Genomic DNA, 25,262 nt, shown 5'->3' on the forward strand with positions numbered 1-25,262 from the left:
TTATACTCGTACCTACTACACAGGTCTATAAAATATTTTGCAAATAGTCTTATTTCGCTTCTTAATTTATGCATACTTATTTGTCACTGTTCCATTGTATTATCATCCGTTCTTGGGATTTTTCTTTTAAGTCATAAGCAAGCAACTTGTAACTATTTGAATCTCAATTCTATCATTAAGCCAAACAGCTGAACGTGGCCTATCAGTCTTCAAGGCTGTTGGCTCTGTCTACCCCGCTAGGGATAAAGACGTGATTATATGTATGTATGTAATAAAAATATAAAAATTTACAGTTTCAATAAGCTCTTGAAATATGTAAATAAATCGTTCATATAACGAAAGTAACATCATTTTTTAATAGATACTTTTAAAAACATTAAACTATACCTAATGACGAACAATAAACTTAAAGGTGTAAAAGTGGAAGCTTGAACAATTAATAATAAGTACAGCTATGTTCGTCTTTAAAATAATTCAATAATATTTCTTTTTATGGGTTTTTAAATATACCTAACCACACCACATTTGCGCTATTTATTCGGACCCACCCTAATGTACGAACCTGGCCAATCCCAAAGCTATCCTCAGAGCTTCGGCCCCGGTGAGAGTCCGCTTCGCCGACTCGCTGACCAGCTTCGCGTTGCGGCGTTTCCTGGACCTGATGGTGGAAGACCTGGTCGGGAATGTGATAGAACGCTGGACAGTGACGTCGGCACGGGACGGTGATACGTATCTGAGGAGGAAAGAATTGAATTGAATGAAAAATTTTACAGTGAAATGTGTTGTTTTATGAAGTTTATTAGGTACAAATCTTGCGCTGAACTTCTTTAAATTATAAGAGTGAAATGTGTTGTTTTATGAAGTTTATTAGGTGCAAATCTTGCGCTGAACTTCTATAAATTATAAGATAAGGTGTTATTGTAAATGTTTCGTGCATAAGTTTTTATTGTATTTGCATGAGAACTTTGTATCGATCATTTAATGCGGCATTTACTTAGATTTCTATGGTATATATGGTGTAAATATTTACAAAAATATACACAATCACGTCTGTATCCCTTACCGGGTAGACACAACCAACAGTCTCGAAAAGACTGAAAGGCCACGTTTCGCTGTTTGGATAAACGATAGAATTGAGATTCAAATAGTGACAGGTAACTAGCACATCACCTAAAAGAAGAATCCCAAGTTTTTAAGCCTCGCCTTTAGTCGCCTTTTACGTCAGCCGTGGGAAATAGATGGAGTGGTCCTATCCTTTTCTCAATTGGTGCCGAGAAACACATGGCACATAAATATAAACTTCATTTCTAATGTTCTATAATCAAAGAGTTGAAAGCACAGAATGGATTAATTTTATCAATATTTGACGAATCAGAAAAAAAAAATATTAAAATTATAATACTCACTTCCACCATTCATTTGGATTGTAATGTGTCACCCCTGTGGCCGCTTGGCGGAACCAATTAGACGAATCATAGTCATACATATTAGGGTTGTAACCCTGCTCAAATCCCAAATTAGGGTTCAAACCGCTTTGTCTGTACAGTTTCTTGTCATAATCATTGAAATGGTTGCGTCCAACGTTCCAGAAGTTAGGCGAGGAAGTCTGGTAGCCTTGGAAGCCGAATTTTGTGAAATTCGAAGACTGATATGTATTGATATTGTACGGCGATGGATCTACGGGCGATGGAGGCTGTAGAGGTGTTTTTGAGTCGTAAATATCTGAAATGGAAAGGTATTAATGAAAATAAGGGGAATGTCTTTTTACGTGTCATATTATTTTGTTAATTATTAATTTAAATAGATTTATATACATCTTTTTTTATTGGTGAACTGATAATGATGGTATTAAAATATCCTAAATAACATCAAAACATCATAAATAAAGAATTCAAGAAAAATTGTATGAGACCTACATTAATGGTTTATGTTTCATACGTAGGTACTAAATCATACTATAATATATATAGAGGATACTCGTATGTAAGCCATATTTAATAGGCTAATGAGTAATTTTATGTAAACTTAGTTTTATAAAATAATTTATTTAAGAATGTGTCTATCAGCACGAACTGATCACAGCTTGAGCGGTAGGCCAGAATACTGATTAGCAACTCATAAGCTGAGAAGTGGAGACTATGTTATTACTTCCTATATCTAACATTAATAAATAAATTATTAAAAACACTTACCAAGCGGGTTATATCTATTATGAAACTTATTATAATTCTTGGGGAACACAGGGTCATTGACCAACGAGATCTGGTCCACGTGGGGCAGTGAGTTGGGACCGTAGCCGTAAGGGTAGTCGTTCTTCTTGTTCGAGCTGAAATCGTCTCTGCTTTCGTCTGAGAGAAGAGTCCTTATGTCGTATTGGCCGGCGTCTATTAGCTTCCTAATTATTTGCCTGGAATTAAAAAAAGCATAATTTTGATAAATTTAGGAAAAACGATAGGCCTAGGGTTATTTCTACCAGTGGGCCGAGCGAGTAACGTTATAAGATCTAACGTATTTTTTTATAAGTTCCACAGATTTCAGTCCAGAGGAGAGTTATTTGCCAAACCTCCGTATCAGGCAGAGTCTTTTTGTACGTTAGTTTGTAAGATGTGTAAAAACTTATATCTTTATTTATATTTCTCGTACTTTGAACTTGTCTTCATAACATGTATTTGCAAAAGTTAACTAATAAATCAATAAACACCCACTACATTTCAATGTATAAAATCCACAGCCTGTGCCTAAAATACATTCATGACTTTATCCCTTACTGGGGAGCCACCAGTCTTGAACAGATTAAAAGGCCATGTTCAGCTGTAGGGCTTTATTACCTTAAATATTTCTAACACTCCTTCCATTTGGCGTTATATCCTCACCTCTCTGGAGTGGAGCCCGAGATGCGCCTTTTCCATTACACTTAATTACTAAAACCATAAAATCCTTACTCTGGATAGGGCTGAGGGTACAAGCAGTAGGTGAGGCCTGGCTGGGCGCAGGACGGAGCCCTGCCGGGGGGCGCAGGCTCGAAGTAGCAGTTCTGACCGTAAGGGCAGGAGTAACCGTCGCCCCCTCTGCAGAGGGTCCATATTAACTGAAAAAAAATTGAAATATTATTGTCTTATTTAAAAGTTATTTATTATATACGCGCGGAACACACTACATCCTTCCAGTTAACACGATCGCTGCACATTTCTTTGGATTTATACAAATTCATAAATCTTTATTTATTTATTTTATGTACACAAAATTAGGAATGATAATTACTGTATCAAATGCTCCTGTATTATATATTAAATACAGGAGCATTTGATACAGTAATTCTAGTACAAAGGTGCTGCTTATCGTCAATAAATGCTTAGATAGAAATCTCTTCCAGTAGACCCATGAGAGGTGAGATGAATTTTGGAGCGGTATTGATAATCTTTCATGAAAACTCGACGGTGTAACGTACTCGTGTGACCCCTGACCTTTCGTTATAAATTCGAGGCCTAAAATGAAATCCATGTTTACATTTCTGTAACGAAGCAGTAAATGTCTGTGATACAGTTCGAATTCTGGTTAGGGCATAAAGAGAAACGAACTATTTCTGATTGATCTAGGTCTTAGATGTTTATCTACATAGTTAAAAAACTTAGTATTATTGAGTTAGTATTCTAAAAACACAAGTTTCAAATTTACTTCGAAGCTTACTCAATTTCTGTAATTCGTCCTGTATATTTATTAATTCCTGCCATTATTCTCCTGGTATTTTTCTTAGCTCCGTCAGCCAAAAGTGATCCCCAAGGCTTTTGACCACGATCCAGATTATAAATTAAACAGTAACTTAATTTCCGTGGTCAGATCCCTTCTAGTTGATAATACTTTTGCTCTATAGTCGCCGTCTACAACATCCAGGTACTGACAACGTGATTCTATTGTATTTACAATTGTCAGAAGAAGACAGCCGATAGGACTTAGTAACAAAATGTCAATGTCATCACAGACGCCCACGAATCGGCGAACTAGTTTAAAATGAGCCTTGTCATTTTTTTATAAACACTTCCGATAGCTGTCTCCGGCCGCCATTTTAAAGTAAAGTGGGTATTCTCATGAAGTATTTGACCTTATGATTCGGGGATAAAGAATTATAACGATGTACCTTTTGCCCGCGACTTCGTCCGTTTTTAGCTGTTTGGCTTAGTGATAGAATTGAGATTCAAATAGTGACAGGTTGCTAGCCCGTCGCCTAAAAGAATAATCTCAAGTTTGTAAGCCTATCCCTTAGTCGCCTTTTACGACATCCATTGGGAACGAGATGGAGTGGTCCTATTCTTTTTCATTATTAGTGCCGGGAACCACACGGCACTAAACATACCTACATACATACATACTACATAAAATCACGCCTTACTCTAAAAAGCTAAGTCAAAATTATCATTCCACTTTCCACGATCCCTGCATAATTTTATCGTCGCATCCACATTCATAACTGTTTTCTTGCAAAGTCGTGAATAAAACCTGTGTAAAATCCACATGTTACATAAACTTACCGGCGATTTATTCTCAAAGCAGATTAACACAACACTTTCGTTTACGTGATATGAATGTAATTCGTTCATCTGTGTTCATATCCGCTTGCACAAGAAGCTAAAAGGATGCTATTGATTCTAATCATTGCGAATCATAGTGACGTGTGGTGTAATGGTAAATGTCGCAGATTTGAACCGTGATTGGAAAATGGGAACGTTTGAAATATCCTTAATACTTATATTGGTTTTTACTTTTATTGGGTTTTAGAATTTTGCCTTAGCAAAATTCTAAAACCCAAATGTATACTTTAAATAAGGAAATCCTTCTCAGTCTTAAATTAAAAATATTGATCAATATGGATTAAGAAAACAGTACCTGAAATTGATGAGCTTGCATGAAATATTGATGAATTTGGATGAGGATAAAAATTACAGTTAAAGTAATTATACTACAGTTAATTGTAATTATTTCAATTACAATACGTTAAGATTAACTGATAACAGTTCTCTAAACTGACGAACTATGATACTGAGCTATAAATATGTAAAATAAGTGGTGGATGTGCCGTGTGGTATGGTTTGCAAGCCTATCCCTTAGTCGCCTTTTACTACATCCATGGGAAAGAAATGAAGTGGTCCTATTCTTTTTTGTATTGGTGCCGGGAACCACACGGCTCTCTTGTTATAATACTGTTAAAGAAATTAAGAGGTCTCATTGTATTCACCCGGATACGACACTATAATTTAAGGCCTCAAAAGAAGATTAAGCAATCCTACCCAACCTTCTTTAATAGATCTTGACACCAAATTTTAATGGTGGCAGCTATTGTCCTTTTATCACCCATGTATAATAGTAACGAGCTGATGTCAGGTGTAGAGGTGTGAATTATTATGAAAGCATAGATATGACCTCGCTCGACAAACCTCATATCTTTTCTGTGACCTCTCCGGCGCAGTGCTCGCCTCTGAGTCATAAGGTCCCGTGATCAATGCCTGTTCATTTTCCTTCTTTAACACGGTTACTGACGTCAGAAAAGAGGGGATTTATTAAATTACTAGAATTATTCATACATACATATATATGGTCACGTCTATATCCCTTGCGGGGTAGACGAGAGCCAACAGTCTTGAAAAGACTGAATGGCCACGTTCAGCTATTTGGCTTAATGATATAATTGAGATTCAAATAGTGACAGGTTGCTAGCCCATCGCCTAAAAAATAATCCCAAGTTTGTAAGCCTATCCCTTAGTCGCCTTTTACGACGTCCATGGGAAAGAGATGGAGTGGTTCTATTCTTTTTTGTATTGGTGCCGGGAACCACACGGCACTAGAAATTCATTAAGTTCTTTCCCCGGGAGGTCACAAAAAGGGCTGGATTCCCGAACGGTCTTTCTCAAATATATAAAGATACTTAAACCTGTAATCGTTCCTGAATCCGGTCTCAAAATATTTTACACTTCATACACATACATATAATCACGTCTATATCCCGTGCGGTGTAGACAGAGCCAACATTCTTGAAATTATTTGCCTACTCTATAAAAAAAAATACCATGAACTTTATAATCGCTAGAACATTTCACATTGCATCATTCTATGCAACTAACACGCAATCACTTTTTTGAACTTCCGATTTTTTTTTTCTCCCACGCACAACAATAGGGTTCCTACAAACGTAACCTCCATGTTACGAGATGTTATCAACTTGTTATAATTACCGATATTTAGTTTAACAGGAAAATACACTTATATTTCCTTTCACTTTATTGTGAACTAGCTTCTGCTTGTGGCTGTACTCGTGTGTTTTTGTCGTTTAACGAAAATATCATGTAAATAGTAATTATGTATGTATGTACATGCGTAAGCGCAATTTTAAGAAGAATAATCGTTCATCGTAGTGAGCGTAAATTAAAGAAAAATAAAAAAAAAATCTACTAAATCAAATCCTACTTGAATTATAAATGAGAAAGTTTGTGAGTATGTCAGGATGTCAGTATGTTTGTTACTCTTTCACGCAAAAACTACTGAACTCTGTAATCACGATGAATTTTGGTATGTAGGTAGCTGAAGACCCAGAATAACATATAGGCTACATTTATCCCGGAGTTCCCGCAGGATTAATAGGGATTCCATGCGGACGAAGCCGCGGGCGGCCGCTAGTGATCTATATACGTACCGTCACGCCTGTTTTCTATTAGGGTAGGCAGAGATAATACATGGGAAAGAGATGGAGTGGTCCTATTCTTTTTCATATTGATGCCGGGAACCACACGACACTTTGTCTTCACTTAAAAATAACTTTGCATGTTCCCAGTTGCACTCTCCGCCGCAATACTTTGAAAGCTAATACATACATACCTACATATGGTCACGTCTATGTTCTTTGCGGGGTAGACAGAGTCAACAGTCTTGAAAAAACTGAATGGCCACGTTCAGCTATTTGGATTAAAGATAGAATTGAGATTCAAATAGTGACAGCCCATCGCCTAAAAGAATCCCAAGTTTGTAAGCCTATCTCTTAGTCGCAATTTACGGCATCCATGGGAAAAAGATGGAGTGGTCCTATTCTTTTTCATATTGATGCCGGGAACCACACGGCACTGTATGTCACGGCATGTGTAATTTGTCCCTAAAATATATATTTTTTTCATTTTACTTTGTCATATGTGCAACGTCTTAAGTTTAAGAGATTTAAACAAAATAAACTAGATCGTACACCCACACAGCGAAGACAGTTATATAACTAATAACCTTGAACCACATACAGTTTCGCTTCTCCAAACAATTACATTTGGTAACGCTGTCTCGTCTATGATGCGCCATCATTGAACGGGGCTGTTGCGCAAACGCACTTTTTTTTTATTTATTAAGACAATCACGGTTCCGTTCGAAAAAAAATCACATTTATTTCTCTTCCGGCGGGAATTTTGCGACCTTCTTCCCCTCACCTCACCCTCTTTAAGTACACCCTTTGACCACATCTATGGAATATACGTACATATAATCGCGTCTATATCCCTTGCGGTGTGGACAGAGCCGAGACTGAAAGGCAACGTTCAGCTGTTCAGCTCCAAATAAAATTGAGATTCAAATAGTGACAAGTTGCTAACCCATCGCCTATAAGAATAATCCCAAGTTTATTAACCGTTCCCCTACTCGCCTTTTACTACATCCACGGGAATGTTAGAGAGTGGTTCTATTCTTCATTGAAGCCAGACACCACACGGCAAAACACACGGTATAAAAGAACCATACGGCATAAAACACAGTATATAAAAGAAAAAAAAAAGTAAAGACTGCTTTGCTGCTTCTAGAAAATTTATCTTACTAATTATGTAGACTTTATGCAACGCCAAACATGCGAGTCAGTATTTCACAATACATCAACTAATCCTTTATTTCTTTTCCAAACAAGTTAGAAAGCTGAATAAAACGCATTATAAACAGAGATGTAAGTGAAATTCGAGATAAGTTCTTTGCATGCTAGGCTTGTCCTGTCGTTATTCGTGTGAACATACGGATCTGTATTCGTCCTTGGCACTAGTGTGAGTCGATTGACGAATTTCGACGAAGAGATATTGTGATAATAAATTGTAAAATCTTAAGCTATGCGAATGTGCAGCCGAGACAAACTACAAAATGGTTAGGCATCAGAGTTTAAGAATTGTTATGTATTTTTTCTCATATTGATAATAATTAATCAATAAATTTAGTAGATATTTGATTGATATGTGTAACTCATGAGTGATTAGTTAAAACATCTTTAAATATTTTATCATCATCATCATCATGGCACCTTTTTGAGGATCTTATTCTACACTTAGCGAGCTAGAATCACTCACAAAATCATTGTCACTATTTGAATCTCAATTCTATCATAAAGCCAAACAGCTGTACATGGCCTATCAGTCTCTTCAAGACTGCTGACTCTGTCTACTCCGCGAGGAATATAGACGTGATTATATGTATGTATAATTAAAATTGTACTATTGAAAATGACCTAGACAGCAGGATTGCTACCCGTATGTTTACAAGAACATAGAAGCTATAAAGTATAGAAGTACAGTGCTCACGTTCTGGTACACTTTCTAATAGCGTGGCTTATCCAGAAAAGTGACAAAATCTTACGACATTATTATATAATAAAACTCGTTTGAAACAATAAACAAAATTGCATAAACTTGAACATGGAAGAATACTTTTCTTAAGGAAAAATTTTTTATACATACACACTCGTTGCATGCTACAAAAGACATCAACGCGCACTGTTATTTATTTATTAATTTATTCTTAACTAACTTGAAAAAGGTTATGCTATACTCGTAGTTAAGGCTTATTAACTTAGGATTATGTTTTGGGCAATGTATGTACCAACACGTCACGTCTTGTGGGGTAGATAGAGTCAACAGTCTTTTTGGGTTGACCGTCTGTCTCTAATTCAGTATTTGAATCTTGATTCCAACATTGAGCCGTTTAGCCGAACACAACCTGTCTACGATGATATAGACGTGATCATATGGGCCATTTTTTAAGAAATTTGCCTATGATGAAATTAAAGTTATGCCATTTAAGTAACTTGCATGAGTCAACTCAACACTTGTATTCGAGTGGAGAATGCCACGCATTATAAAGTGCTGAGTAAACATTTATTATTCCGGCAAACTATTGTGAACTAATTGTATGCATTTGGAGCGAGGTTGTACTGTACTTATATATCGTTCGCGATATATAAGTTTATAAACTAACTCTCCCGGCAAACGTTGTTTTGCCATATAAATAATTTATAAGTAATTTCTAGTTTAAAAAATATTTTAAGGTTGGACAACCCTTATCACTAAGGGGTATGAAAAAAAGGTGTTGGCCGATTCTCAGACCTGCTCAATATGCTCACAAAATTTCATGAGAATCGGTCAAGCCGGCAAGGTCAAGTTTCTGAGGAGTACGGGAACGAACATTGTGATACGAGAATTTATATAAATATAATGATATAATAAGATTATTTTTGTGTAAATTAATACATTTTTGTTCTTATCTGTACCATACAATATTTTTATTGACAACTCTGTCTAGGCTACATTATCTTGTTTTGTATAATATAATATATGAAAGTAAAATGAGGCTTTTATTGACATATTAAAAGGATTAAATTTATTTTTATCAAAAAGCTAAGTTATTTATATTTAAAATTACTACATTTACCCATACAGCTGAACGTTGCCTTTTAGTCTTTTCAAGACTGTTGGCTCTGTCTACCCCGCAAGGGATATAGACATGACTATTATGTGTAAATATTACGTAAATGAATGCTAAAGAACAACTTCTACATCATCGAAGCCCCAGAAGCTGTATAGACATAGCATAAACTCTTCCATATAATTTCAATCAAATCTGCACAAAAAACTAGATTACATGTCATGACTGTCAATGTCATGTCACAACCTACTTCCATCCGGGTAGTGGGTTCAATTCTTGTTCAATTAACCGTATGACATTGTGCTGTCGAAATACCTCAGGCGGACTTGTGTCAGGCGGGCAGATGACCGTAAAAAATTGGCAAGCTTTTTGTCCCGGCATACAGCTTTTTCTCTTAAGGGCAAGGCAATAAGGTTTACAATAAAGTTTGGAATTTGAATTTGATAAGGCAGAAAATAAATTCTACTTGACAAATTTCTTACGCACGTATCGAAAAAAAAATCACGATAGCTCATTGGTTAAGGTACTCTTGACCTGTTTACCAGAAATTAAATAGATTTGTCTGTGTTATCATTTCCGTACATAATCTCAATCACACCTTATCTTTCTCTCCTGGCGATGTCTAACTTAATAAATTCCATCATTAAGCCAAACAGCTGAACGTGGTCTTTGTATTTTCAAGGCTGTGGGCTCTGTCTACACCGGTGGGGATATAAACGAGATATGTACTTATGTACGTATTTAGTCTCGATTACTTCCGCATCTCGCTGAAGAACAGCCCGGAGCGTGTTCACCATGATCCCTGATTCTCCCAACTCCCGTCTGACCTCTTCAACCTTTGCAGGGAAACCTATTGGATTATGGTTACACATCCAGTTACTTTAATGAGCACGTTTCATCACTATTTAATTATCTTGCTCTGCGCCAACGCTAATCTCCTGTTTAGTTTCCTTCAACCCAAAGGTTGACTGGAAGACATTGCATTAGTGTTAAGTCCGCCTTTGTACCACCTCTGTCAGTTTTGTGTTGTTTTGTATGTTTTACTCTTATGGTGCAATGAAGAGTTTTATCTATATATCTATCTATTTTGTTCTGTATCTGTTTTTTCTTATCGCAAGACTAATAAGTAAAACCACACAGATTATATTATCACATTATTCATCCGCCTTTGTCAATCAACAAAAAAATATTCGGCACGCCTATAAAATTAAGGCGACATACCATTGTTTCTTCTTACTTAATATATACAACCTGCAAATTGTTGATTGAACGATATGATTGTAATGTTTGATTAGAATATATCATATTTTATTAGTGTCCACGAGGAAATCCGGCTTGTAGTTATAAGATATGATAATATAATTGACATGCATTATGTACATGAATTAAATCGTGATTTGTCTAGTCTGAGCGCGGCTTAGAGCTTAAACGAAAAAGCCTTATGTTAGCAAATATAATTTTCGTTATTTGCAGTTTAGAAAAAGTCTTAAGTTAGAAGTTAGTATACTTATGAAGTACCAACTTAAGAAGTCCCAAGCAGAAAAGAGTGCGCAGGGGAGACCGCAGCGGCACGACGTCCGGTGAAAATGCTGCAGTGTAGTTTGTTCCGCCGCTTCTTCTATACATGCGCTTTGAAAGCGGTAGTAGTTATAATTAGATTTATGTTATGTGACGTCAATAAGTGATACCTCATATCAAATTTTGAAAATAAATCTATTCTATTCTATTCCTATTTGTATTTTGTTATTTACTATAATACTCAACAACATAGCTTACTTTTCATCCCTAAATTTAACATGGTTCTCAGGAAAGAAAACATCGGGCAAAGTCATTGGCAACAGCTAATATAATTATCACATCGCTATTCTCGTCAGAAACGTCTGCTGTACAATATACGTCTCGTGTTACGCTAAGTGTCAAACGCTAGAAGAAAGTGATTTCTGTCACAAGGTCACGGCCTCAAAGACGTGCGCATGCGCCGATGTGGCGGTGTACGTCATAATATGAATCTCAAATAATTTTGGATTTTATTTATAAACTTAATAAGGTTTTATTTTCTTAATAAAGCAGTATGATGAGTTAAGGTGACATTGCACTTTCATTAGATTTCAATTTTCTCATTTCATTCAATGTGTTTTTGTGATTGGTGAAAAATATAATCAAAGTAGGTACTTCGTATCCGTGCAATTTTATAAAAAAACTTTTATTAGAATGTGTGTTTGTTATGAATGCGTATTCAGAGATATGTATAATGGTACTAACCTATATACTTAAATTCCAAATATCATCGTACTTTATTTTGTAGATTCGTCTTAGAGCACATATACACAAAAAATATACCTTTACTATTTCACACGACTTTGTCCACTAAAAATATTTGGCATCAGGTCTTGAACTCTGTGCTTAATTTCATCAAAAAATTTTCAGCCCTTTAGAATAAACAAGTTATTTATATACACATATATGTATAACGCTAATTCCTTAGGGGATAGGCAGAACCAACTGTTTGTTAAAGACTTTAACGTCACGTTCAGTTAGTTGGCTTAATATTTGTCTATATTCATGTTTATAATTTCATGTTTGTCAAAAACAAATTAAAAATAAATCTGTACCTTTACGCAACAACTTTTCAAACAAATATTATCTAAATGTTCATTCTTTCGTGTCTCAACCGGATCTCAAACGTGCGCGTGAATATGAACCTCATTTCACCGAATTAGATATAATGGAATGATCGCTTGCATAATTTGTATGTTTACTATTACTAACTAGCTGATCTCAATCTAGACTTAGACACGATGTGTGACTAGTGGCAGCTGCCTACGGTTTGACTTTATTAACCAATTAGTTTGTCTATCATATCTTTTCTAAGATATGTACCTACATATATCATGATTTCTCTTACCTTCATTTCTTTAATGTAACTAAGGTAGGTACCCAATTTTGGGCAGAGAGATTCTCTTATATTATTTCGATCACCCGTGGTGATAGGTGGATCTGGACTCGTTTCTACTCTTCCGCCTAGCTTCGTCCCAGTTGCATCCTCCACCACTCTGGAGAGGAGGCCGGGGTATGCCTTTGACCATGAATCCTAGATTGGGTGAATCAGGTTTTTACACGAAGCGACTCCCTAACCTGTATTGAATGTGTAGGATTCCTCACGATATTTTTCAAAATAGATCTTCACTTTCTTGAGGATAAAAAAAAATTAATTTAGAATTCTTTCTTTAGAATTCCATTTTCAATTTTTAAAAGACCAATCGAGTTATATATAATATAGAACTGAAATAAGTCTCAGAATTGATTCGATGCATAATTTTCGCAATGTAGTCTGCTCAAATATTACGATATATTATGCAGTATTGAAAAATGGCAAAAACGGACCACCGCCGTCGCGACGCCCGCGCCGCCGGCGCCACCTGGCGCTTTCCATTCACATTTTATTCCAATCAATCAGTCTAGGACGAATTAATCAATTTCTACGAATGGACATTTTATGAGCTAAAATAATATGTCCGCAATAGTATTTTAAATATTTATGAGCTTAAATACTAGTGTTACTTTATTACTAACTAGCTCTTATATACTAAATATCTTCTATACTCTTTAGAGTCCAGTGTTTTCATTTCCAAATTTAATTGATATCTTACTTTTTATTTCATTTATCTATCAGAAAGATAGATAGACAGGACAGGACGCGGATTTTTCGCCAAAGTTTGCCGTAAATTGGAGAGTTCATTGATGACACATAATATAGTTATATACAGCTGAACATGGTCTTTCAGTCTTTCCAAGGCTGTTGACTCTGTCCAACCTGTGAGAGGTGGAGACGTGATTATATGTTTGTACGTAAACCAAGCTGTGGGCGCAACTGGGACTACACAAATATGAGAGAGAGAGAGAGACTGTATTTCATTGTACAACCATGTTTTATCCTTGAAATCACCTTTAATATTAGAATCCAATCTTCTTAAATAAATATTCTAAATCTATTTCCAATTCCATCAATCCGTAAGATTTAAATTTCCCAACATATAAGTGATTTGAACAAATGACAATTTAAAAAAGGTTATTTGTGCAATAAAACAAACATTATATCGGGGTTTCATACATTTCATACACATGCGTTTGCGCAAACGTCCACGTAGCATCAATGGTGCAAGTGTTATGAAATATCGGTAATTGAATGTTTGCGAATTATGGACTGTGAGGATGTTCTTGTATACTTAGACGATGTTTTTTTTCGATAAATCTGTACCTACAAAATCATTGATATAAATGAGTATGATTGCTTTTTAAGTCATAGATTAATTATATATAATAGATTATTGAAGGTGAATTGGGAACATTTTGGGACAAATAAAAGTGTAGTGCAGACTATTTTTATAATTTTATTTGAGCGCTCGAATTAATACGCTGTAAATGAGTATGCATAAATCCTTTTTGATAATTGTATTATTTACGTTTTTAAGTTACCACTTCGGTAACAATTAATTAAACGACTTTTGTTAATTAAATATCGAACATCGACAAGGATATTGGATGAAGCTAAAGAAGTATGCAATGATCTTGTGCATTCTCAGATATTCAACGTGTAAAAATGCACAAACATTTTCAATTGCGTGATTTAGTTTTAACACCCTAAAAGTTTTCTTATGTTAAGTCTTAATTACTTAAAACTGTTAATTTTCACTCGAAGCCATTGAAAGCGGTGTGACGAATACACGAAAACTTTTGTAATTGGTATTTCCGTTTGTGAAATGGAGGTTGTAAGCACTTCTTGGAAGTAATGTAACCTTAAGTAGACAATGCAGAGGTCGTGGCTAATTTGCGAAGGTTTTGAAAGGTTCGTAGTGATGGGAAAGATGATGTAGTGACTGGTATAGAAATGTTTATTAGGTTATGAAGATATATGAAAATCCGTATTCATACATATAATAAACTATTTATCTTTGTATATTGTTTATTTATTGTTGTTTTATGTATGTTTATTATAATTATTTTATCTCACACTTTGTGTAGAGATAAATATATTTATTTAGTTTAATCCCACATAAAGTTCTCTGTCAGACTAATAGTTGTCTGGTAGATAATGCTTCTAGAATTAAGCCCGCCAACTGTGCTATACATTGGTATTTTGTACAATAAAGTCTAAATAAATAAATAATAAAATTGTAATTGACCGATTTGAATGCTGTTTTGTCAGATCGATCGAATTTAAAAACTGGTACACGAATAATTTCCCATCTCTCTCACTCAGGTTTTTTGTATTGAGATTTTCAGTAAACACGAAGTTTTAGGCAATCTTTGTGAATATGTCTAAAGTACAGGCTTCGGTCAGCCTTATTTATTTATTGTTTATTTATTTATGTACACAAAATTTTATAAAGGAGCATTTAATACAGTAATTCTAGAACAAATCTGCTACTTATTTCAATAGAAATCTCTTGGAAATAGATATAGCTATAGAATATAGAAATTCTCTCTCCCATGAGTCTGCTGGTTCTAATGAGTCTATTTTATAGTACAAGTTCAAAGGGAATCAAGTTCAAGTACACGTTTCGGAAGCTACATATTATATCAGTTTTATAACCGGTCAGACAGACCAGGGTCACGCAGGTCAAGGTTCCGATGACCTTTGCAATACTTTTTTGTTTCCAACCAGTATCAATGACATAGTTATGTGAATTATAAAAAAATGCGCCAATCATACCATCTTTCTCGGCCTACCTATTTTAATATGTAGTATATCTGAAATAAGTTTAACGAAGGCTGTATGAACTTTTTATATCCCTTTGCTTTTTCTTACGGCTAAACTCTACCAAAAAGTTTTTTTAACTATGTAACTAAGCTTAATAAAATATTTCTTTTAATTTGTACGAATAAACATACAAACATACATATAATCACGCCTATATCCCTTGCGGGGTAGACAATTCAAACAGTCTCGAAAATACTGATAGGCCAGGTTTTTGGCTCAATGATAGAATTGGGATTCAAAAAATGACAGGTTGCTAGCCCATCGCTTAAAAGAATCCCAAGTTTTAAATCCTACCCATTAGTCGTCTTTTACGACATCAATGGGAAAGAGATGGAGTGGATGCAGGGAGTCATACGGCATCAATTATAAAGATAAGTATATTAACAATTTTCACACACACCGAATACACCACATCCCACTTTTTCCTTACTTTTTATTTTAAGTTTCTTTACAAGACATTTATTATTCTCGTGAGATCAAAAATGAGGAAGTCCCTAATAGAATAATTCAGTGTGGTTCCTATTGATATTTACCAGTTGAACAAGCTGAATAAAGTTCATTAACCCGTACATAAGTGGACCAATCGTATTTATAACATCAGAATGCAAAGCCAAATAAGTCGAGGCTTCGAACGCGGACGTGACGTATTATGTCCAAAAAACATCGATAAATATGAATGAGTTTACACACATTGCGGGCTCACTATTATTAGAATTTTATATGGCCTGTTATTATGCAGTAATGGTTATCGTGTTATTCGATTGTTCCATGTCTACACATGAGTGAGGTATGCTTGTTCGTTGCATAATCGTGCGAGTCTTAATTTGGAAGTCGGTGGTGTCACCTGTGAGTTGTGACTATTTTCATATAGTGCATCGTTTTTTCAATTTGTTTGTCGTATCTATTAGAATAGAACAGTTGTATTTTCAAAATTAGATACAAGGTATCGCTTATTGACGTCACATATGTTAAATCTAATTATATCTACTATCCAAAGCGTATGTGTAGAAGAAGCGGCGGAACAAACTACAATGCAGCGTATTCACCGGACGTCAATTTACAAATATAGATCCCTAAAAATCTAAATTGTGGACGAATGCACATTGTCTATATTAAAAAATGTGAATGAGTATGGAACCAATGATTTTAATACGAATATTATGTCAAATAGATATGTATAGATAAAATAAGAAATCCAAAAGATGAATGAATAAGAAATATTCTGTATGGTTTCCGGTCTTTTGAATTAGATCACTCCATATCTTTCCCATGGATGTTATAAAAGGCGACTAAGGGTAAGGCTTTTTAACTTGAGAGTCTTCTTTTGGGCGATGGGCTAGCAACCTGTCACTATTTGGATCTCAACTCTATTATAAAGCCAAACAGCTGAGCATGGCTTTTCAGTCTTTTCAAGACTGTCGCCTCTGTCTACGCCGCCAGGCATATATATATGATTACATGTATACATGAACTATTACCACACATAATAAATAAAAACAAATAAAAATGTAAAAATCGTTTACACGACTTTGGACGGTGAATTTTAAAGGGTCCTTAACTGTCTCCTATTTCTCATGAACATATACTTATACTTCGCCTTCAGCCACTTGTTTCACATATGTGTCAATAGTGTCAATAGGTGCCACACTCGTGTCAAGTGCGCGTGTGTTTCTGTGATGCAATGATAGGCGACGCTGTGCACGAAAATTTGGTAGTTACAATTAGTGGGTACTGAGAAACGTTTATTTAAATAATAATAAATAAACGTGCTGTGTGGTTCCCGGCACCAATGAAAAAAAGAATAGGACCACTCCATCTCTTTCCCATGGATGTCGTAAAAGGCGACTAAGGGATAGATTGGCTTACAAACTTGGGATTCTTCTTTAGGCGATGGGCTAGCAACCTGTCACTATATGAATCTCAATTCTATCATTAAGCCAAACAGCTGAACGTGGCCTATCAGTCTTTTCAAGACTGTTGGCTCTGTCTACCTCGTAAGGGATAAAGACGTGATCATATGTATGTATGTATGTATATTATACATATATATTTGTACATCAAGCAAAATGAGAATAAATCTAAAAAAATAAAGAGAAATTCAGTACAAGGGCACTACTTATATCTAGAAAAATCCCTTCCAGCAGCATTAAAAGGGTTTAGTATAGCATGTGATGATTCTTCATGCATCAGTTTGATTACATTTTAAGTTACCTTTGTATTTTATATCAGCCTGTAAGTTTTACTAAAAATAAACATACGTGTGGTACCTGGCACAAATACAAAAAAGAATAGGACCACTCCATCTCTTTCCCATGGATGTCGTAAAAGGCTACTAAGGGATAGGCTAATAAACTTGGGATTCTTTTTAGGCGATGGGCTAGCAATCTGTTAACTATTTGAATCTCAATTCTATCATTAAGCCAAATAGCTGAAATTGGCCATTCAGTCTTTTCAAGACTGTTGGCTCTGTCTACCCCGCAAGGGATATAGACGTGACCATATGTATATATGTATGTATGTATGTATATAGATAATAAAAAAGTGTGTCGTGCTGAGTAGAATAAGCTCAATTCAGACTGCGATACAAATAAACGTGTGGTTCCCGGCACTTAAGAATAAGACCACACCGTATCTTTCCCATGGATGTCGTAAAAGGCGACTAAGGGATAGGCTTATAAACTTGTGATTCTTAGGCAATAGGCTGGCAACCTGTCACTACTTGAATCTCAATTCCATTATAAAGCCATACCATTCATATAGCTGAACGTGGCGTTTCGGTGTTTTCAAATTTTCATGGCCGTGTCTACCCCGCAAGGGATGTAGAATTGATAATACGTATATTTAAAATGTGGTTAGAAAGAACATATTATGCACAGGTAAATGACCTACAGCGAGGTATTATTGTAATGTAATCATATGCCAATGTTATTCATTGTCAGTCATATTTATGTATGTGCAACCAAAGAATTCGGAATAATATAAGATTATTGAAGTATAATTTTGTTGCTACGACACATTTTCCAACTGATGGTAACACCATCATTGGTCACAATAACGTTTTCAATTGCATCTAAATACTATGTTTTATTTGACAGCTTTACAATTGCGCAGACACATCATTTCTTAAGTTTTAAACAAATATAGCATTTCGTTCTATTGTTTTTCAGATTTATATGACTACAATTATATCAACTGTGGTACTGGTCTGATGAACGGAGTGAAATCTTTTAAGTACCAAAGTAATAGGTAGTTTAATTTTAATCGAAACTAAAATTGTATACAGGCAACAAATTTGCGTAGAAAGAAATGAAAATTCGATTTAAAATTAAGTCTTAAAGCGATTTGTTGTCTTATGGAAATTCATAAATAACCTTTAATAATAACTACCTAACCTTAAATAATAACCTTTGTAATTTTGTTTCTTGGGTTTATCAGTCTCGATGTTTTCTGTGTACATAAATTAGTAAATAAATAAAATATTTTTTTTTTTTTTTTTGTTAAATAAGCTCTACTAAATCTATCTTACTCGAAAAGGACTCTAGGTTTGTAGCCAACAGGTGGACTAATTATCCATAAAATCCATCATAAAAGCATACAGCTGAACGTGGCCTTTAATGTGTTTTCAAGACTGTTGGCTCTGTCTACCCCGCAAAGGATATAGACGTGACTATATTTATGAGCTAATCTCGAGGTCAAATTAACCAACTTTTACAACTCTGTCCGAGAAATAAGAAAATAATCTCGTTAAGTTATATTCGGTGCATCTTTAATACAAATCAAATTCTCTTAATATCGCTTTAGTGGATCGTTTATATGAGTTTAATAAATGGGGACATTAAATTTACTGTAACACTTTTCGTCACAGACAATTTGTTTTTAATTTGACTAGGACCCCTGCGGTCTCAGTTCTGGTACATTATTATAACTTATTACAAAATATTGCACGCATGTTGTTAAAAAAAAAGATGACGTCTTTATATGGCTAAAGTAGGTACTTTTTAAAAATATGATTCAAATTCAAAAATTTTTATTCATTATTATAAGATAATTCATATCGTTTAATAATTGTTAAATCTTTTGGTTTCACAACATTGGTAGACGTCAAATAAATTACTTAAAACTAAGTTTACCTACTGCCGCTTCCAAGGCGTCCAAGACGTCTATATATATATATATATATATATATATATATATATATATATATATTACAATTTTAAATAGATTTATGTACAGAGTGTACTGAATTTTGATTTAGATTCAAATCAAACTATGTATATTCTTATAATAATCTAATAAACATTTACTGAGAAATCATCCAATAATTTGTTTGTAACAAAAATTTGTCACTAAGTTGAGAGAAAACAGATTAAAAGCAGTAGGCAATCTGGTCGGCCATAACATACTAAGGCCCACAAGACACATATAAAGGGAAGGAATAAAGACATTATTATCAAAAAAACTCACCAATAAAAATGTTCTTAAATATAAACCGAGTCTTTTCATGTTACCAGCCATCACACACTGCACTATTTCTGAAACAAACAAAACAAAATTCTTGAATTACTCTTTTACTTAATTAAAATTAAAGAGGAAATAAATTTTATTATTTTTTTTAATTCAGTTAATCTGTGTGGTTTATGGCACTTTAGAAAAGGACCAGTCCATCTCTTCCACATGTGATGTCGTAAAAGGCGACTAAGGAATAGGCTTATAAACTTGGGATGCTACTACTACTATGTAGGCGATAGGCCGATGGGCTAGCAACCTGTCACTATTTGAATCTCAATCAATTCCATTATAAAGGCATACAGCTGAACGCCTTCAAGTCTTTTCAAAACTGTTGGCTCTGTCCAATTTATTTCATTTTCACAAGTTTAAAGCCAATACAATAGAAGAACTTTAATTAACTAAATTATTATAAACACCATATCATAATAAATTACTTTAATGATGCATAATAGTATGCAGAGATCGTGGCAAGTGGAAAGATGTAGTCTCTGCCTACCCCTCCGGGAAAGAGACGTGAATTTTATGTATGTATTTTGATGATGGTATATCAATCTGTTATTTTTAATTCCAACATTAAGTCAACAACAACATGAGGCCTCAGATCCTTTTGATTACTTAACTCAGTCAACTCCGTAAGGTATTAATACCTCAATTTTGTTACTTGCCGTCCAGTGCCTTACAGTGCCGTGTGGTTCCCGGCACCAATACAAAAAAGAATAGGACCACTCCATCTCATTCCCATGGATGTCGTAAAAGGCGACTAAGGGATAGGCTTACAAACTTGGGATTCTTTTTTAGGCGATGGGCTAGCAACCTGTCACTAGTTGAATCTTAATTCTATCGTTAAGCCAAATAGCTGAACGTGGCCATTCAGTCTTTTCAAGACTTTTGGCTCTGTCTACCCCGCAAGGGATATACACGTGACCATATGTATGTATGTATTTTGTTACTTATAGGTATAATTGATGAACTTTAAGGGGAAACTAAATGGACCATTCGTCTCTTACAGAGCCTATGTCGCAGTTTTACGTGTGTCTTATACGACACAGCGGATTAAGCGCCCTAAGAAGGTCACGGTTGCGTAAAAACCTATGGCGAAGAAAGGCTACACCGCTTACTATGAATACAAAACATTTAATTTTGAATTCGTTTTTAAAGCATTAATTTTATTAAACTTAGGATGCTTTGTTGAGGCGATGGGCTAGCAACCTGAACGTGGCCTAGCGGTCTTTTCAAAACTGTTGGCTTTGTGTCCCTCGCAAAGGATGTAGACGTGATTATCGTATGTATTGTATTTAATATAACTTTTCAATTGCTGATTAGTGATATTTTTCAATATAGCTGAACGTTTGTTAGCCCTTCAATTAGTCAGTATTAATAGTGGATACGATATATTTCTCGTATTTTTTATTATTATTAATGAAACCTACTTGCTTTCATCAAAAGAATGGTTGTCGAAAAATATAGTTCACTACCCTTCCAAAACTGGTCAGTAGTCAGTAGTAGTTGATATACAAATTTGATGCATGTTCACAATTTATTTTGTTAGAGCTAGTTACAAATTAATTAATAATTCATTAATTAATTACATTAACGTTTCATTAAATTAATAATATTATAATGAAATATAAATAGATTTTTGATCATTATAATTAAAAATACAAGAACATTAAAAACCAGAAAAAAACCTGCATAATTTAAGAACTAATGTTGCAATTATAATTTCATAAATGAGTCGAATCAATTTATAAACAATTAGAAATACCGACATAGTGCAATTAGCGGTTTGTACAAATATGAAATAAATAGTACTAGTTTTCAGAATTAGATTTATTGAATAACCGCGAAAAACTTTAAGAAATAACATTTATAGAATTTTAGGCCAAACCTAATGATGAAATTAAGTATCAGTACATACATATAGTCACGTCTTTATCTCTCGCGGGGTAGACATAGCCAACAATCTGGGAAGTGACTGTTTGGCTGTTTGGCTTAATGATAGAATTGACATTCAAATAGGACCGGTTGCTAGCCCATCGCCTAAAAGAAGAATCCCAAGTTTAAAAGCCTATCTTGTAGTCTTCTTTTACGACATCCGTGGAGTGGTCCTATTCTTTTTTCTATATATGCCGGGAACCACACGGCTTGAACTGTGAATGGAACTAGTGATGAAAATTATTAGTCAGTAGTTCCATCATGGAACTGTAATATGGTACTTGTGTCAACGAACGAAAATTTACGACAAAATACATAATATTTTTTTTAATATTTAAGTATGTTGAAGAACCAGACATCATGTGTTTAAGTAGATACAAAAATAATTTAAAAAAAAACAATTTAACTTTTTTGTTGGGAGTAAATAAATAAGAGTAGACATTACCTCAGCGTACTAACTTTAATAAAATATAAATTACTAGCTGTGCCCGCAAGTTCGTCCGCGTGGAATAGTTATTTTGGGCATCACTGAAGGATGAAAAATTATCCCCGTTTTTTTCACATATTCCATTATTTCTTTGCTCTTTATAGTTGCAGCCTGACTTTTTTATTCGAACCGGTAGTTCCTGAGATTAGCTCGTTCAAACAAACTAACTCTTCAGCTTTATATTATTAGTATAGATTTTAGTTCGGGTAGTTTTTCGAAGAGAAAATGAAACTCGTGTCGTTTACCGATGACTAAACACTCAAAGCTAACAAGTGACAAAACGTAGTAATATTTCCTAATAGCGTGTGAAATGCACTGCCCAGTCTCATAAGTGTGTGTTGTGAAGTCTGTTTGATCTATATTTTATCTTTATTATAGCCTTCCTTCAAACTGTGATGCGATTTCTTTTATTATTTATAGATAATGCATATGTTATAGGTTTTCCAGCTTTTTACCGCAGCTTCGAATATAACGCCACCTACAAAATGCAACGAATTTATCGCCACATACAAAATAATACTTTAGTTTTTACCGGGATGAAATGACCTTATCCAGATTTTAATTTATATATACGTGATATTCAAAAAGATTAATTCAGTATAACAAGGGGTAAAAAACAAACAAATAAATTCACTTTAGCATACATACATACATATAGTCACGTCTATATCCATTGCGGGCTAGACAGAGCCAACAGTCGAAAAGACTGACAAGTCACGTTCAGCTTTTTGGCTCGATGATAGAATTGAGATTCAAATAGTGACAGGTTGCTAGCTCATCGTCTAAAAGAAGAATCCCAAGTTTATAAGCATAGGCTTATAAACTTGGGATTCTTGATTGGGATCATCCACGGGAACGAGATGGAGTGGTCCTATTCTTTTTTTATATTGGTGCCGGGAACCACACAGCACTTTAGCATTTATAATATAATTTGGGATACTTTCCTATTCTTAACTGACTGACCTGCATGGTTAGTATTGTGTGCGGCGAAGCTTATCGCTAGTCATTTGGAAAACACGCTGGGAACATTTCGCAACTGTGACGTCACAAGGATCTTGATTCGGTTATGATTTTATGATTAACAGGCCATTTATATTTAGTTACGGTATAGTTTAAAAGAGCGTTATCGTCATCATTTGTAGGTACTTCCATAATCTTCTGAATATATAAAAGAAGAAACTTTATGACAAGAATAGAATAGATTTATCTTCAAAATTGGATACCACTTATTGACGTCACATCACTTAAATCTGATTATAACTACTACCGCTTCCAAAGCGCATGTATAGAAGAAGCGGCGGAGTAAATAACACTGTAGCATTTTCACCGGACGTCAATTTACAAATATACATAGATCTCTTAAATCTAAATCGTGGACGAATGCACATTGTCTTCATTAAAATAAAAACAGTAATAAATGTAAAACTAATTATTTCAATACGAATATTTCGTCAAGTGACTGACATATCAACATAGTCCAAACCGCTGGGTGTAGAGACTTGATATTTCTAGGTTCTAAGGAACAGGAATTATGGTAATATTTTTGTGTTACTCGGGCGCATTCTAGTAGTTTTATAAAAATCTATGCTTTAGATTTCTCAACAGAGAGTCTGTTCTGATTTATATTAGGATAATATTATAGATGATCTCAACCTTGCAAAATTCTGAAGATAAAATCAGCACTCATATGAATCGCGACGCCGTTTTTATCGCGCGATAAACTATTGCTGTTTCACTTTTTATTGTCACACCCTATTCTTAGTGTCATTTCTATTAAGTATTATTGTGTAATAGAGGCCGCCCGCGACTTTGTCCGCATGGAAACCCTATCAATCCTGCGGGAACTCTGGGCCTATGTGTTATTCTGGGTCTTTAGCTACTCACATACCAAATTTCATCGTATTCGGTTCAGTAGTTTTTGCATGAAAGAGTAACAAACATACTTACTGACATCCTGACATACTCACAAACCTCATTTTCTCGAATAATATTGGTAGGATAATATGTATGTAAAATTTTATAGTCCGACTTAAGTTCTCATCGTTCAAACATATAGCAACCGTTCCAAATTTGAAACACAAATACCAAGTAAACGTTTATTATTGCAACAATTTGGACAATGATGTATGGTCAGAAAGGAAATGAAAATGTAATTCCTTCTTCCTTTCTTATGTCAGTTATGTCAGATTAATTAAGTTGGAAAATAATTTTATTTTTATTATTTCATTAAAAGGGCACTTCCAATTTCAACTACATGGCTTTAATCGTTTGTAGCTTTTAATTATATTAAGCATAGTAAAAGTTGTAAATATTGACCATGATTTAAAGAATTTATGTTTATAAGCTTGTATAAAATCAGGCGTAGTTATGAATTTGTAACAAATAGACCTCTGACTAGTTTACTAGCTTGTTCCTATGACTTCATACGGACACTATATCAAGTATTTCCATTTTTTTTTTATTTTACTTGCAATCTTCTGTTTTTGCTCTTGTATAGACTTTGAAATTCTATTTAATTATAGCTTTTTGTTTATTTTTTTTACTATTTATGCCTTCATCTGCTGACGGTACTTCCTAACAATACAGGCGACATAACTCGCGGCGTCCGCGACTCGAACCCACGATCTGCACCTTTCAGAGCCGCCTCATTATCTGAACCATCGGCTCTTGAACTATGGCATTTCCTTGTAACGTAATAGTTTTCATTTGTTTAGTTTACTTTTGAGTTGTTTAATATATATGACTTTTGTCAAAATAAAGATTTTAATTTGAAAATCTATACTAATATTATAAAGCTGAAGGGTTTGTTTGTTTGTTTGAACACGCTAATTTCAGGAACTACTGGTTCGAATTGAAAAATTATTTACGTTG

The 25,262-nt window shown here is 34.6% G+C and overlaps 1 protein-coding gene across 1 annotated transcript in view; it reads right to left on the minus strand.

Moving 5' to 3' along the window:
- LOC106143518 (protein spaetzle 5) overlaps positions 1-25,262 on the minus strand; it is a 31,733-nt gene that overhangs the window by 3,659 nt on the left and 2,812 nt on the right. Inside the window, exons 2-6 of the mRNA XM_013345631.2 lie at positions 19,925-19,992; positions 2,943-3,088; positions 2,193-2,407; positions 1,407-1,722; positions 563-733 (exon numbers count right to left, since the gene is read on the minus strand). Of these exons, the coding sequence (XP_013201085.1) occupies positions 563-733; positions 1,407-1,722; positions 2,193-2,407; positions 2,943-3,088; positions 19,925-19,975 (899 nt within the window). The 5' untranslated portion in view covers positions 19,976-19,992. The remainder of the gene's footprint in view (positions 1-562; positions 734-1,406; positions 1,723-2,192; positions 2,408-2,942; positions 3,089-19,924; positions 19,993-25,262) is intronic.

This window comes from Amyelois transitella, chromosome 7, assembly GCF_032362555.1.
Source record: "Amyelois transitella isolate CPQ chromosome 7, ilAmyTran1.1, whole genome shotgun sequence".
In the NCBI taxonomy this organism is placed as follows: Eukaryota; Metazoa; Arthropoda; class Insecta; order Lepidoptera; family Pyralidae; genus Amyelois; species Amyelois transitella.